Here is a 16,513-nt window from a genome sequence, read left to right as displayed (position 1 = left end):
GTAGGAAGGGGGAGGAGATGGTCCCACACTACTATTGACATTCAGACTTATTTTGATTTAAAATAACTACAGAGGAGACAGAGAAGATGGCAGAAGAGTAAGATGTGGAGATCACCTTCCTCCTCACAGATACATTAGAAATACATCTACACGTGGAACTGCTCCTATAGAACACCCACTGAATGCTGGCAGAAGACCTCAGACCTCCCAAAAGGCAAGAAACTCCCCACATACCTGGGTAGGGCAAAAGAAAAAATAAACAGAGACAAAAGAATAGGGACGGGACCTGTACCAGTGGGAGGGAGCTGTGAAGGAGGAAAGGTTTCCACACACTAGAAGCCCCTTCACAGGCGGAGACTGGTGGAAGAGGGGAATCTTCGGAGCCACGGAAGAGAGGGTAGTAACGGGTGCGGAGGGCAAAGCGGAGAGATTCCCGCACAGAGGTTCGGTGCCGACCGGCACTCACCAGCCCGAGAGGCTTGTCTGCTCACCCGGTGGGACGGGAGGGGCTGGGAACTGAGGCTCGGGCTTCGGTGGGATCACAGGGAGAAGTCTGGCGGTGCGAACACAGCCTGAAGGCGTTAGTGCACCGCGGCTAGCCAGGAGGGAGTCCGGGAGAAGTCTGGAGCTGCCGAGGAGGCAAGAGACTTTTTCTTCCCTCTTTGCTTCCTGGTGCGCGAGGAGAGGGAATTAAGCGTGCCGCTTAAAGGAGCACCAGAAACGGGCGTGAGCCACGGCTATCAGCGTGGACACCAGAGACGGGCATGAGACGCTAAGGCTGCTGCTGCTGCTACCAAGAAGCCTGTGTGCGAGCACAGGTCACTCTCCACACCTCCCCTCCTGGGAGCCTGTGCAGCCCGCCACTGCCAGGGTCCCGGGATCCAGGGAAAACTTCCCCGGGAGAATGCACGGTGCGCCTCAGGCTGGTGCAATGTCATGCCGGCCTCTGCTGCCGCAGGCTCGCCTTGCATCTGTAGCCCTTCCTCCCCCCGGCCTGAGTGAGCCAGAGCCCCTGAATCTGCTGCTCCTTTAACCCCGTCCTGTCTGAGCGAAGAGCAGACCCCCTCAGGCGACCTACACGCAGAGGTGGGGCCAAATCCAAAGCTGAAACCCCTGGAGCTGGGCGAACAAAGAATAGAAAGGGAAATCTCTCCCAGCAGCCTCAGAAGCAGCGGATTAAAGCTCCACAATCAACTTGATGTACCCTGCATCTGTGGAATACCTGAATAGACAATGAATCATCCCCAATTGAGGAGGTGGACTTTGGGAGCAAGATATATTATTTTATTCCCCTTTTTCTCTTTTTGTGGGTGTGTATGCGTATGCTTCTGTGTGAGATTTTGATTGTATAGCTTTGCTTTCTTGCTTTCACCATTTGTCCTAGGGTTCTGACCATCCAGTTTTTTTGTTTTGTTTTTTACTTTTCTTTCTTTCTTTCCTCCCTCTCACCTCTCTCTTTCTCTTTTTTCTTTCTTTCTATTTTTTCTCCCTTTTATTCTGAGCCATGTGGATTAAAGGCGCTTGGTGCTCCAGCCAGGCGTCAGGGCTATGTCTCTGAGGTGGGAGAACCAACTTCAGGACACTGGTCCGCAAGAGACCTCCCAGCTCCATGTAATATCAAACAGCGAAAATCTCCCAGAGATATGCATCTCAACACCCAAACCCAGCTTCACTCAACGACCAGCAAGCTACAATGCTGCACACTCTATACCAAAAAACTAGCTAGACAGGAACACAACCCCATCCATTAGCAGAGAGGCTGCCTAAAATCATAATAAGGCTACAGATACCCCAAAACACACCACCAGACTTGGGCCTGCCCACCAGAAAGACAAGATCCAGCCTCATCCACCAGAACACAGACACTAGTCCCCTCAAACAGGAAACCTACTCAACCCACTGAACCAACCGTAGCCACTGGGGACAGACACCAAAAACAACGGGAACTATGAACCTGCAGCCTGTGAGAAGGAGACCCTGAACACAGTAAGATAAGCAAAATGAAAAGACAAAAACACACAGCAGATGAAGGAGCAAGGTAAAAACCCACCAGACCTAACAAATGAAGAGGAAATAGGCAGTCTACCTGAAAAAGAATTCAGATAATGATAGTAAAGATGATCCAAAATCTGGGAAATAGAATGGAGAAAATACAAGAAACTTTTAACAAGGACCTAAAAGAACTAAAGAGCAAACAACCAGTGATGAACAACATAATAAATGAAATTTAAAATTCTCTAGGAGGGATCCATAGCAGAATAACTGAGGCAGAAGAACCGATAAGTGACCTGGAAGATAAAATAATGGAAATAACTACTGCAGAGCAGAATAAAGAAAAAAGAATGAAAAGAATTGAGGACAGCCTCAGAGACCACTGGGACAACATTAAACACACCAACATTCAAATTATAGGGGTCCCAGAAAAAGAAGAGAAAAAGAAAGGGACTGAGAAAATATTTGAAGAGATTATTATAGTTGAAAACTTCCCTAATATGAGAAAGGAAATAGTTAATCAACTCCAGGAAGCACACAGAGTCCCATAGAGCATAAATCCAAGGAGAAACATGCCAAGACACATATTAATCAAACTATCAAAAATTAAATACAGGGGCTTCCCTGGTGGTGCAGTGGTTGAGAGTCCGCCTGCTGATGCAGGGGACGCGGGTTCGTGCCCCGGTCCAGGAAGATCCCACATGCCGTGGAGCGGCTGGGCCTGTGAGCCATGGCCACTGAGCCAGCACGCCCGGAGCCTGTGCTCTGCAACGGGAGAGGCCACAACAGTGAGAGGCCTGCCTACTGCAAAAAAAAAAAAAAAAAAAAAAAAAAAAATTAAATACAAAGAAAGCATATTAAAAGCAGCAAGGGAAAAACAAATAACACACAAGGGAATCCCCATAAGGTTAACAGCTGATCTTTCAGCAGAAACTCTGCAAGCCAGAAGGGAGTGGCAGGACATATTTAAAGTGATGAAGGAGAAAAACCTACAACCAAGATTACTCTACCCAGCAAGGATCTCATTCAGATTTGATGGAGAAATTAAAACCTTTACAGACAAGCAAAAGCTAAGAGAATTCAGCACCACCAAACCAGCTCTACAACAAATGCTAAAGGAACTTCTCTAGGCAAGAAACACAAGAGAAGGAAAAGACCTACAAGAGCAAACCTGAAACAATTAAGTAAATGGGAATAGGAACATACATATCGATAATTACCTTAAATGTAAATGGATTAAATGCTCCCACCAAAAGACACAGACTGGCTGAATGGATACAAAAACAAGACCCATATATATGCTGTCTACAAGAGACCCACTTCAGACCTAGGGACACATACAGACTGAAAGTGAGGGAATGGAAAAAGATATTCCATGCAAATGGAAATCAGAAGAAAGCTGGAGTAGCAATTCTCATATCAGAAAAAATAGGCTTTAAAGACTATTACAAGAGACAAAGAAGTACACTACATAATCATCAAGGGATCGATCCATGAAGAAGATATAACAATTGTAAATATTTATGCACCCAACATAGGAGCACCTCAATACATAAGGCAAATACTAACAGCCATAAAAGGGGAAATAGTGGTTGAGAATCCGCCTGCCGATGCAGGGGATACGGGTTCGTGCCCCGGTCCGGGAAGATCCCACATGCCGCGGAGCAGCTGGGCCCGTGAGCCATGGCCGCTGAGCCTGCGCATCCGGAGCCTGTGCCCCGCAACGGGAGAGGCCACAACAGTGAGAGGCCCGCGTACCACAAAAAAAAAAAAAAAAAAAAAAGGGGAAATCGACAGTAACATCGACAGCAGGGGACTTTAACACCCCACTTTCACCAATGGACAGATCATCCAAAATGAAAATAAGGAAACACAAGTTTTAAATGATACATTAAACAAGATGGACTTAATTGATATTTATAGGACATTCCATCCAGAAACAACAGAATACACATTTTTCTCAAGTGCTCATGGAACATTCTTCAGGATAGATCATATCTCGGGTCACAAATCAAGCCTTGGTAAATTTAAGAAAATTGAAATTGTATCAAGTATCTTTTCTGACCACAATGCTATGAGACTAGATATCAATTACAGCAAAAGGTCTGTAAAAAATACAAACATATGGAGGCTAAACAATACACTAGTTAATAAAGAAGTGATCACTGAATAAATCAAAGAGGAAATCAAAAAATACCTAGAAGCTAATGACAATGGAGACACGATGACCCAAAACCTATGGGATGCAGGAAAAGCAATTCTAAGAGGGAAGTTTATAGCAATACAGTCCTACCTTAAGAAACAGGAAACATCTCGAATAAACAACGTAACCTTGCACCTAAAGCAATTAGAGAAAGAAAAACAAAAAACCCCCAAATTTAGTAGAAGGAAAGAAATCATAAAGATCAGATCAGAAATAAATGAAAAAGAAATGAAACGATAGCAAAGATCAATAAAACGAAAAGCTTGTTCTTTGAGAAGATAAATAAAATTGACAAACCATTAGCCAGAATTATCAAGAAAAAAAGGGAGAAGACTCAAATCAATAGAATTAGAAATGGAAAAAGAGAAGTAACAACTGACACTGCAGAAATACAAAAGATTATGAGATTACTACCAGCAACTCTATTCCAATAAAATGGACAACCTGGAAGAAATGGACAAATTCTTAGAAATGCACAACCTGCCGATACTGAACCAGGAAGAAATAGAAAATATGCACAGATCAATCACAAGCACTGAAATTGAAACTGTGATGAAAAATCTTTCAACAAACAGAAGCCCAGACCAGATGGCTTCACAGGCATATTCTATCAAACATTTAGAGAAGAGCTAACACCTATCCTTCTCAAACTTTTCCAAAAGATAGCAGATGAAGGAACACTCCCAAACTCATTCTACGAGGCCCATCACTCTGATACCAAAACCAGACAAAGATGTCACAAAGAAAGAAAACTATAGGCCAATATCACTGATGAATATAGATGCAAAAATTCTCAAGAAAATACTAGCAAACAGAATCCAACAGCACATTAAAGGATTATACACCATGATCAAGTGGGGTTTATTCCAGGAATGCAAGGATTCTTCAATATACGCAAATCAATCAATGTGATACACCATATCAACAAACAGAAGGAGAAAAACCATATGATCATCTCAATAGATGTAGAGAAATCTTTTGACAAAGTTCAACACCCATTTATGATAAAAACCCTGCAGAAAGTAGGCATAGAGGGAACATTCCTCAACATAATAAAGGCCATATATGACAAACCCACAGCCAGCATCATTCTCAATGGTGAAAAGCTGAAACCATTTCCACTAAGATCAGGAACAAGACAAGGTTGCCCACTCTCACCACTCTTATTCTACATAGTTTTGGAAGTTCTAGCCACAACAATCAGAGAAGAAAAAGAAATAAAAGGAATCCAAATAGGAAAAGAAGAAGTAAAGCTGTCTCTGTTTGCAGATACATAGAGAATCCTAAGGATGCTACCAGAAAACTACTAGAGCTAATCAATGAATTTGGTAAAGTAGCAGGATACAAAATTAATGCACAGAAATCTCTGACATTCCTATACACTAATGATGAAAAATCTGAGAGTGAAATTAAGAAAACACTCCCATTTACCATTGCCACGAAAAGAATAAAATATCTGGGAATAAACCTACCTAAGGAGAGAAAAGACCTGTATGCAGAAAATTATAAGATACTGATGAAAGAAATTAAAGATGATACAAATAGATGGAGAGATATACCATTTTCTTGGATTGGAAGAATCAACATTGTGAAAATGACTCTTACTACCCAAAGCAATCTACAGATTCAATGCAATCCCTATCAAACTACCACTGGCATTTTTCACAGAACTAGAACAAAAAATTTCACAATTTGTATGGAAACACAAAAGACCCCAAATAGCCGAAGCAATCTTGAGAACAAAAAATGGAGCTGGAGGAATCAGGCTCCCTGACTTCAGACTATACTACAAAGCTACAGTAATCAACACAGTATGGTACTGGCAGAAAAACAGAAATATAGATCAATGGAACAGGATAGAAAGCCCAGAGATAAACCCATGTACATATGGTCACCTTATCTTTGATAAAGGAGGTAAGAATATACAGTGGAGAAAAGACAGCCTCTTTAATAAGTGGTGCTGGGAAAGCTGGACCCCTGTCCATGTAAAAGTATGTAAAAGTATGAAAATAGAACACTGCTTAACACCATACACAAAAGTAAACTCAAAATGGATTAAAGACATAAACGTAAGGCCAGACACTATGAAACTCTTAGAGGAAAACATAGGCAGAACACAAGCAAAATCCTTTTTGACCCACCTCCTAGAGAAATGGAAAAAAAAAACAAAAATAAACAAATGGGACCTAATGAAACTTAAAAGCTTTTGCACAGCAAAGAATACCAGAAATAAGACCAAAAGACAACCCTCAGAATGGGAGAAAATAGTTGCAAATGAAGCAACTGACAAAGAATTAATCTCCAAAATTTATAAGCAACTCATGCAGCTCAATAACAAAAAAACAAACAACCCAATCCAAAAATGGGCAGAAGACCTAAATAGACATTTCTCCAAAGAAGATATACAGATTGCCAACAAACGCATGAAAGAATGCTCAACATCATTAATCATTAGAGAAATGCAAATCAAAACTACAATGAGATATCATCTCACACTGGTCAGAATGGCCATCATCAAAAAATCTAGAAACAATAAATGCTGGAGACGGTGTGGAGAAAAGCGTACACTCTTGCACTGTTGGTGGGAATGTAAATTGATACAGCCACTATGGAGAACAGTATGGAGGTTCCTTAAAAAACTACAAATAGAACTACCATACGACCCAGCAATCCCACTACTGGGCATATACCCTGAGAAAATCATAATTCAAAAAGAGTCATGTACCACAATGTTCATTGCAGCTCTATTTACAATAGCCAGGACATGGAAGCAACCTAAGTGTCCATCAACAGATGAATGGATAAAGAAGATGTGGCACAAATATACAACGGAATATTACTCAGCCATAAAATGAAATGAAACTGTTATTTGTAGTGAGGTGGATGGACTTGGAGTCAGTCATACAGAGTGAAGTAAGTCAGAAGGAGAAAAACGAATACCGTATGCTAACACATATATATGGAATCTAAGAAAAAAAATGTCATGAAGAGCCTAGGTGTAGGATGGGAATAAAATACAGACCTACTAGAGCATAGCCTTGAGGATATGGCAGGGGGGATGGGTAAGCTGTGACAAAGTGAGAGAGTGGTGTGGACATATATACACTACTAAATGTAGGGTGGATAGCTAGTGGGAAGCAGCCACATGGCACAGGGAGGTCAGCTAGGTGGTTTGTGACCACCTAGAGGGGTGGGATAGGGAGGATCGGAGGGGGGGAGATGTAAGAGGGAAGAGATATGGGAACATATGTGTATGTATAACTGATTCACTTTGTTGTAATGCAGAAACTAACACTATTGTAAAGCAATTATACTGCAATAAAGATGTTAAAAAATAAAATAAAATAACTATGGTTTTGATTAAAATAAGTTTTTAAGAAAGGAAACTCTCATTGGAAAGTTCCAGTAAAACAGCTCTTTATAGCCTGGGCTCCAAGGAGGTGTGGGCTTGTCTGGCGCTGTGCCTGAAGTCCGGCCTTGGTATTCACGTTCCACCACCCTGATCCCTCCTAATGTCAGACACACACAGACACATACACACAGAAAATAGCCTGTAGGGTGCTTTCAGCTTTCTGCATTATAAACCAGTCATGAAGCCATCACGCTTGTCTGGCACTGCCCCAAGCCTACAAGTGAGTTGGTCATTGTGCCTCAAACTCAGGTCCTCTTAAATAATTCCACACCAATACTTACTTTCTGTGGAAGGCATGCTTACATGGACAAATCCCCAACTCATCTCGAGGCTTGAAGTCTTCTAGGCACACTGCACAGAGCTGAAAGACAGATTCACAGATGAGGCAAAGTATTTGCTAAGGACTCTCCCAGGCCAATGTAAAGTGCAGGCCCCTGAGGCCCAGCCATTTGAAGGGACTTCCAATGTTCCACAACTCTTTTTTTTGTTGTTGTTGTTGTATGCGGGCCTCTCACTGTTGTGGCCTCTCCCGTTGCGTAGCACAGTCTCCAGACGCGCAGGCTCAGCAGCCATGGCTCACGGGCCCAGCCGCTCCGCGGCACGTGGGATCTTCCTAGGCTGGGGCACGAACCCATGTCCCCTGCATCGGCAGGTGGATTCTCAACCACTGCGCCACCAGGGAAGCCCCCACAACTCTTTAAGTGAAAGAAACAGGCTCAAGGTCTTCTGAAGAAGAATCTCCTGTTCTTCCTGTCATGTGTCTTCAAGATGGAGGGCAGATGGGAGAAGACAGAAAGCAAGAGGCAGGTTCCTTTACTTCAGTCCATCAGAAGAGTCTGACTTAGGTTTATTCTCACCAGATAGACTGAGCATAATGTAATTTTCTGTGCTGTGCCAAGGGGCTGACTTAACTGCAGGGAATGCTCTGCCTGCTCAGCAGCAGGGCCCCTGAAGGGACTGCTCGCACCCTGGGGTAGGCCCTGGGGCTCTCCTTTCTCCGGTTTTCATAACGTGGAAACTATAAACCATGGCACAGCCTGCAGTAGTATGCTTCTTGTAGTTCCTGGGACCCCTTACTTTGGCACTGTCCTTCTGTCAGTGTCTGTCTTTGTCTTATAAAAAGTTATTCAAGAGTCACTGAATTTAACCTTATGAAAATGTGCAGATGGAGAAGGATTGCTCTGACAGGTGGCTAGGCTCCACTGCTTGGAAAGAAGCCTTCTTCAAAGCCAGATGCTGGGTTCCAACCACTACTTCTTGGGCACTTACCGGTGCCCAGGGACACCAAGTATCATCCCATTTACTCACTTTACAAATGGGGAAACAGAAACTCAGAGCGGTAACCATGTTGCCTGAGGTGAGTGGCCGGTCTGGCTGGGGACCCAGGTCTGTTACACTTTCATGTGCCCAAAGCTTGAACTCCTCCCTGCTTGCTTCTCTGTCCATCTCCAGGGATTCTGGTTCAACCATCACCATTTCTTGTCCAGACTGCTGACGTGCCTCCCTGTCATCTGTTTCTTAACCTACAACACGTAACCCAGTATTCTTAGGTTATGTGACAGGACACGTGGCTCTTGGTGTCCCGTGGCCAGTGCTGTGGCTGTTGGTCTTCCAACACCCTTCCCCAGGGAGCTCTCAGGGCCTTGTGTATACAGAAGACAAGATCTTCACAGGAGGAGGAGCATGGATAACTGTCTTATCAGATTTGGCATTACTGCTGAGACAGCAGGAGAGCAGGGAGGAAGGCAGGACAGATGGCTGGCCTTGGGTCGGACACACAAGCTGTGTGACTTCTGCCATCATGATGCCTCTCATGCTCTGTTGCTTTGTAGAGTGAGGATACTACATACCCCCAACCCCCTGCCTGGGACTGTCATCACCTCAGGTTGGGGGCAGTCCTGAGGAGGCAGTAAGGCAGTCTACCAATACCAGTTGTTTTTATTCACGTTTAAATTTAGTGATGGGAGTACTATTTTCAAGTTCATTTTTGTTTTCTGGAGGAAGGTTAAGAACAAGCTCTGGGTAAAATGAGAAACTAGCGGTTCCAGCCTTGGGATGATCTTTTTTTGGCTTCTGCTTCCCATCTGTAAAGGGGGAATGAAAGGGAACTCATTTATCTTGTGATTTTTGTTGGATTCTTTAGGGGTTTCTGTGTTTACAAAATCATATCTGAAAATATAGCTTTACTTCTTTCTTTCCAATCTGGATGCCTTTGATTACTTTTTCTTGCCTAACTGCTCTGCCTAGACCCCTCCAGTACAATGTTGAATAAAAGTGATAAGAGTAGGCATCCTTGTCTTGTTTCCCCTTAAGAGGAAAAGCTTTCAGTCTTTCATTAAGTATGATGTTAGTTGTGGGGGTTTTTTGGTTTGTTTTTAAAAATTATTTATTTATTTATTTATTTATTTATTTATTTATTGGCTGCTTTGGGCCTTTGTTGCTGCGCGTGGGCTTTCTCTAGTTGTGGTGAGCCTGTGCTACTCTTCATTGCGGTGCGTGGGCCTCTCACTGTGGTGGCTTCTCGTTGCAGAGCACAGGCTCAGTAGTTGTGGCTTGGGGTCTCTAGAGTGCAGGCTCAGTAGTTGTGGCGCATAGGCTTAGTTGCTCCACAGCATGTGGGATCTTCCTGGACCAGGGCTTGAACCCATGTCCCCTGCATCGGCAGGCGGACTCTCAACCACTGCGCCACCAGGGAAGCCCTTGGCAGGTGGATTCTTAACCACTACGCCACCAGGGAAGCCCAGTTGTGGGTTTTTCATAGAAATCTTTATCAAGTTGCAGAAGTTCCCTTCTGCTTCTAGTTTACTGAGTATTATAAAAGAATGTTGAATTTTGTCAAATGCTTTTTCTGCATCGAGGTGGTCATGTGTTCTCCCTACTCCTTTATTCTGTCAATAGGGGGTATTACATTGACTCATTTTCCTTTGTTGAACCAACCTTGTATTCCTGGGATAAATTCCATTTAGTTATGATATATAATCCTCTTTATATGCTGCTGAATTTGGTTTGCTAGTATTTTGTTGAGGATTTTTACAACTATATTCATAAGGAATATTGGTTTGGAGTTTTCTTTTTTTATGATGTCATTGACCGGTCTTGATATTAGGGCAATACTGGCCTCACAGAATGAGGATAGGAAACATTCCCATCACTCTGCATTTTTTGAAGTCAAAGAATAGATCCTATCAGCCCTGTCAGAAACAGGGCTAAGACATACATTTACTGATTGGTCAGTCTATAGATACTTGAGTTTATTTGTTTTACATGTTATTGATGGCATCTGCGGAGAACAAAAGGAAGCTGGATCACGGCATTTCAAAGTAATTTTTTGCAGCTTGAGGAACAGCAGAAGCTTCAAGTTTGTGAGTGCAGTAGGGGCATCATAATGTGAAGGCTCCAGACTCAGAAAGATAGGGTCACCTTCTTTCTCCACACTCAGAAGCTAGAGGACATGCCCATTTTCCTCAACTTTCTTAAACCTCAATTTTTACAAAAGCAAAATAAGGAATAATACTTACCTCACCTAAATTTTTTAAAGTGTCAGTTCCCTTGCTCCTAAGATAAATTATATGAAGAAACAGACATCTTGGTAATTTTGCCACCTTATATACATGATTCCATTTTCTTTACACTGAGATTATACCCATAAATAAAACAAATGTCAGGGGGAAAATGGCTTTTAGTGACCATGGCATATATACTGGAAAGAAGCCTAATTTTCTAGTATTCACAGAGTGCGTGATCCCTAAAATGACCAAGAAGGAAGGATTTGACAATTTTCAAGGGGTTGACACAGTCTATAAATTTACCTTAAAATGCAAGCTAGGGAGTGGAGAGTCATGTGGGGAAGACAATGTCACACAATGAAAATGACCCACAGCTCAGGGAATTTAGCCAAAATGATTTTCTTTTAAATATACAATCATTCTTTGATGGTGGTAGTGAACACTATTTTACCATTCCTTGAATAGTTATGAGGATAATCATATCTTTTGCAAAGGCAGCATTCCCGAACTTCAGACATGTCATTTAAGGTTGGAATCTTTAAAAGCTGTGAAAGCACTCTAAACATGATTGTGCTGCCCAGGAAAGTTCTGACTTTCTTGTTCCAAACTGAAGTGCAGTGGGATGTCCGTTCCATGGCCCTCATGTGTTCGTGTGCTCAGCCCTTTACTGTCCTTGCCTCACTGGCTTATGACTTTCTTTCCTGTGGGACCAGTGCTCCTTGAGGGCAGGGAGGGACTATACTTTGCCCACTCAATCTCTAGGGTCCTGTATACTGTCAGCTCCCTATACATGCTTTGGTTTTATATTTTTTAAACTATTTTTGTAAAACAAGTTTTACAGTTTAAACTGAGGGACGAAACTCAGTTGGGCTCTAAGTATTCATATTATAATTTTTTTTTAATTTTTAATTTTATTTTTTTTGTGGTACGCGGGCCTCTCACTGTTGTGCAGCACAGGCTCCGGACACTCAGGCTCAGGGGTCATGGCTCACGGGCCCAGCCGCTCCGCGGCATGTGGGATCTTCCCAGACCGGGGCACGAACCTGCGTCCCCTGCATCGGCAGGCGGACTCTCAACCACTGTGCCACTCTGGAAGCCCTCATATTATAATTTTAAAATTAATTTGAGTAATGTGATTTATAAGAAGATTGATCAGTAATCCTAGAAAGACTGAGAGGGTTTACATCTCCTCCACATCAGAAAGGGATATGGCAAAACTTGTACCCCCAGACCCCCTCCTCACTGGACGAAAGGGAAGGGAATGAGCTTGTGGGGAGGTGAGGAGAAGGAAAAGATGTTCCTAGCTTCATTTTACACAGGGGGACAACTCCAATGGGGTTACCTTCCTACAGTCTCTTCTTGTGGAAAGTAGGGAAGAGCAGGGCCATAGCATGTCTGCCACATGACTCCTCACCCACTCTCTGCCTGATCCAGGAAAACTGACCTAAAGATGTCTTTTCCTGGTCCTTGTGCAGCTAGGATCCCACCTGCTGCTGAGATGCAGGAGGGAGCAGGTTCTCCTTTTGTTTCTGTATGTATAGGCAATATCACCCTGACAGAAGAGGGGATGGACCCAAACATGTTCAAATTTAGAAGCTACATGGATGGCTGTATCACTGTACTGTACTGTAGATGTGGGCTCAGGGTTCTGATTGGCCCACATGGCCACAGCAGGTAGATGAGGTCTTCTCTGGGAGTGTGGCAGGATAGAAAGAATACAGTACAGAAAAAATATTTGAAGAAATAATGGCTGAAAACTTCCCAAGCTTGGCGAAAGACAAACCTACATATTTATGAAGCTGAGTAAACTCCAAACAGGAAAAATCCAAAGAAATCCATGCTGAGACGTATCATAATCAAATTGCTGAAAACTAAAGACATAGAAAAAAATCTTGAAAGCAGCCAGAGAAAAATGACACATTATGGATAGGAGATTAATGATTCGAATGACTATGAATTTCTCATCAGAAACCATGGAGGTCAGAAGGAAGTGGCACAACATTTTAAAAGCGCTGAAGGAAAAGAAATAACCCAGGAATAAAGGTGAAATAAAGACATTCTCAGATGAAGGCAAACTAATAGAATTCATAGCCAGTAGATCTGCTCTAAAAGAATTGCTAAAGGAGGTTCATCACATAGAAGGAAAATGACATAAGAAGGAAACTTGGAGCATTGGGAATTAAGAGCAACAGAAACGGTAAATATCCAGATAAATATAACAAACTATTTGTCCCCTCCTGAATTCTTTAAAATATATCTGATGGTTAAAAGTAAAAAATGTAATATTGTCTGATGCCATTTTCAATGTATATAGGTGTAATATGACACTTACTGTATAAAGGGGTAAAAGTAAAGGGATCTATATGGTGATAAAGTTTCTACATTACAAATGAAGTGCTAAAAAATTGATTCTGGGTATTTATTTTGTAATCCGTAAGTAACCACTAGAAAATTATACAAAAAGATAAAATCACAATAGATAAAATACTAAAAATGTTCAAATAACCCAAAAGAAGGTAGGAGGAAACAAAGGAATAAGAAAGGGGGAAAAGCGGAAGATAAATAGTAAAAGAGTAGACCTAATTTCAAACACATCAATAATTGCATTGAACATAAATGGTCTAAACACATCAATTAAAAGACAGGTTGGCAGGGTGGATTTAAAAACATGACCTAACTATATGCTGTCTATAAAAACACTCACTTCAAATATAAAGACATAATGTGTTTACAGATTAGAAAACTCAACATGGTAAAGATACCAATTTTCCCCTTATTTATATATTTAATGCAATACTAGTCAAGATCCCAGCAGGATTTTTGTTGTTGTTGTTTGTGTGTGTACAGATAGACAAGCTTCTGTTACAATTTACATGGAAGAGCAAAGGAACCAGACTAGCTAAAACAGTTTTGGAAAAGAAGAATAAAGTTGGAGGAATCATATTACCTGATTTTAAGACTTGCTATAAAAATACAGTAATCAAGACTGTGGTATTGGTGAAGGGACATAGGCACAGAAATCAATGGAACGGAATAGAGAATCCGGAAATAGACGCACAAAAATATGGCCATTTGATTTTTTTTTTTTTTTTTTTTTTTTTTTTGCAGTACGCGGGCCTCTCACTGTTGTGGCCTTTCCCGTTGCGGAGCACAGACTCCGGATGCACAGGCTCAACGGCCATGGCTCACGGGCCCAGCCGCTCCGCGGCATGTGGGATCTTCCCGGACCCGGGCACGAACCCGTGTCCCCTGCGTTGGCAGGCGGATTCTCAACCACTGCGCCACCAGGGAAGCCCCTGGCCATTTGATTTTTGATAAAGGTGTAAAAGAAATTAAGTGGAGAAAGCAACCATTCACCATAACCAGAGCTGGGGACACTGTGGTGAACAAATCAAAGACTAAATGCAAATGACAAGCAGATCACAGACTAATGTCAAGGCTCTCAGGCTTCTCTTAAAAAAAAACCCAGATCCGGCAATAGTTGGTAATAGCCTATATTCCCCTGTGGTAACAATTAGCTAGAGCTGAGCTGAGTGCTGACAACTTCTTTAACACAGGACCTTGCATGCCCCAGTGTGTCACAGCTTCCATGGCACCTTTCTGTTTCTCTTGATACCAAGACTCCATCAGATGCTATTTATTTATTTATTTTTAATAACTTTTGGCCACACCACACGGCATGTGGGATCATCCACAGATTCAAACAACCACAGACCGTGTAATACTGTAGTATTCACTATTGAAAAAAATCTGCCTATAAGTGGACCTGTGCAGTTCAAACCCATGTTGTTCAAGGGTCAACTGTACTTTTTAGATTTTTTTTGCCACGTGGCTTGTGGGATCTTAGTTCCCTGATCAGGGATTGAACCTGGGCCCTTGGCAGTGACAGCATGGAGTCCTAACCACTGGACGTCCAGGGAATTCCTCAACTGTATTTTTTAAATGATATATTAACTTACTTTCCTTCTTTAAAATTAAGAACATTATATATAAAATTGACATCCCTTTTGACCAACTTCCCCTAATCGTTTCCCTCTTCTCTCCTCCTCTGTGTGATCATTATGTATCCTTTTCAAACACTATGCAGTATGCATATAAATCCATGAAAAATGTGTTTATCTTAGTTTACATACATGATATAAACATTTATATCATTTTGCAACTTGCTTTTTCAAGATCCCATTAGAGATCTATCTAGGTTGATGTGTTTATAGATGGAGCTTGTTCCTTAATTTTGCCTGCCGTAATTAATTTCCTTAATTTTGCCTCACTGTATGAATCACTGTATCAGGTTTCCTTCTTTTCCTCCCTCCCTCCCTCTCTTGATGGATAATCTTCCAGTCTATCATGTTTTATTTATTTTTTACACTACTGATGGACATTTAGCTTGTCTCTGATTTTCCACTATTATAATTATTCACTAATAAGATTATTCATATTGAAATCCCATGTGCTTACACAGGAACAAGCTATGTATCACTGTATAATTAGGCTACAGGAATGCACCCACACAAAGAAGTTTGACAAAATAGTTTCAGTGCAAAGAAGTGCATCCAAAAAGGACCAAACTGCGAAAAGTACATGACTGGCCTCTGGAAACAGTTGTAGAGCAAGGTTAGGTTTTCTCAGGTACAGCGAAACTGGAATTAGTGGGTGCGGTTGGGATACTAACTGATATGTAATGATGCAACACAATTCACTTATTCAGGATAAAGATTCTAAACTAATGGGTCAAATCCATAAGGAAGACTTCTATTCCTGACAAATATGGTTATTCAGTATTGTTAATGTATGTCAGAATTAGATCTTTTCATTTATGGTCATCAAAAAGACTCCAAACAGAAGAGGATCACTTTCTATTACTGTTTTAGGAAAAATTTTAAAATCAAACGGTATTTGATGCTTGAGTTTAATCCAAGGTTAGTTCTGAAATGCTGTACCATATCAACTCTTTGATAAAAAATATCAGAAAGAACAAAGGAGGGACTTCCCTGGTGGCACAGTGGTTAAGACTCTGAGCTCCCAATGCAGGGGGCCTGGGTTTGATCCCTGGTCAGGGAAACTAGATCTCACATGCGTTCCGCAACTAAGGAGCCCGCCTGCCTCAACTAAGACCCACCCAGTGCAACCAAATAAATAAATAAATATTTAAAAAAATGAGCAAAGGAGCAGTAGATGATTTCAAAGTGTTCAACAATAATATAAATCATTTTTAAAATTATTATTCAAATAACTTCACAAATTAACTCTCTTTGAAGAGACTGGTAATGTAGCTTCACCACAGTTATGCTATATAAAACATAGATATTACAATGTGTAGCTTTTCAAGTCCTTGCTTTAAACACCAATTAAAAAACTCAGAAAGGGTGGAAGAGAAAGGGCCCTAAAATTAAAAATAAA

At 41.7% G+C, this 16,513-nt stretch overlaps 1 protein-coding gene across 7 annotated transcripts in view; it reads right to left on the bottom strand.

Annotated features, from left to right (window-relative positions):
* Positions 1–16,513, bottom strand: part of RNF24 (ring finger protein 24) — a 145,934-nt gene that overhangs the window by 2,414 nt on the left and 127,007 nt on the right. For 6 of the 7 annotated variants that reach the window (XM_067013028.1, XM_067013026.1, XM_067013029.1 and 3 more), the window contains one exon: positions 7,889–7,968. In XM_067013028.1, coding sequence (XP_066869129.1) covers positions 7,889–7,968 — 80 coding nt within the window. Of the gene's footprint in view, positions 1–7,888; positions 7,969–8,105; positions 9,692–16,513 lie in introns of those variants that run through there. The other variant, XM_067013033.1, reaches the window with a different exon arrangement.

The sequence above is a fragment of the Kogia breviceps genome, chromosome 14 (genome assembly GCF_026419965.1).
Source record: "Kogia breviceps isolate mKogBre1 chromosome 14, mKogBre1 haplotype 1, whole genome shotgun sequence".
Classification (NCBI taxonomy): domain Eukaryota; kingdom Metazoa; phylum Chordata; class Mammalia; order Artiodactyla; family Physeteridae; genus Kogia; species Kogia breviceps.
The sequence above is the reverse complement of the archived record's forward strand: the minus strand, read 5'-3'. Positions and strand labels throughout refer to the sequence as shown.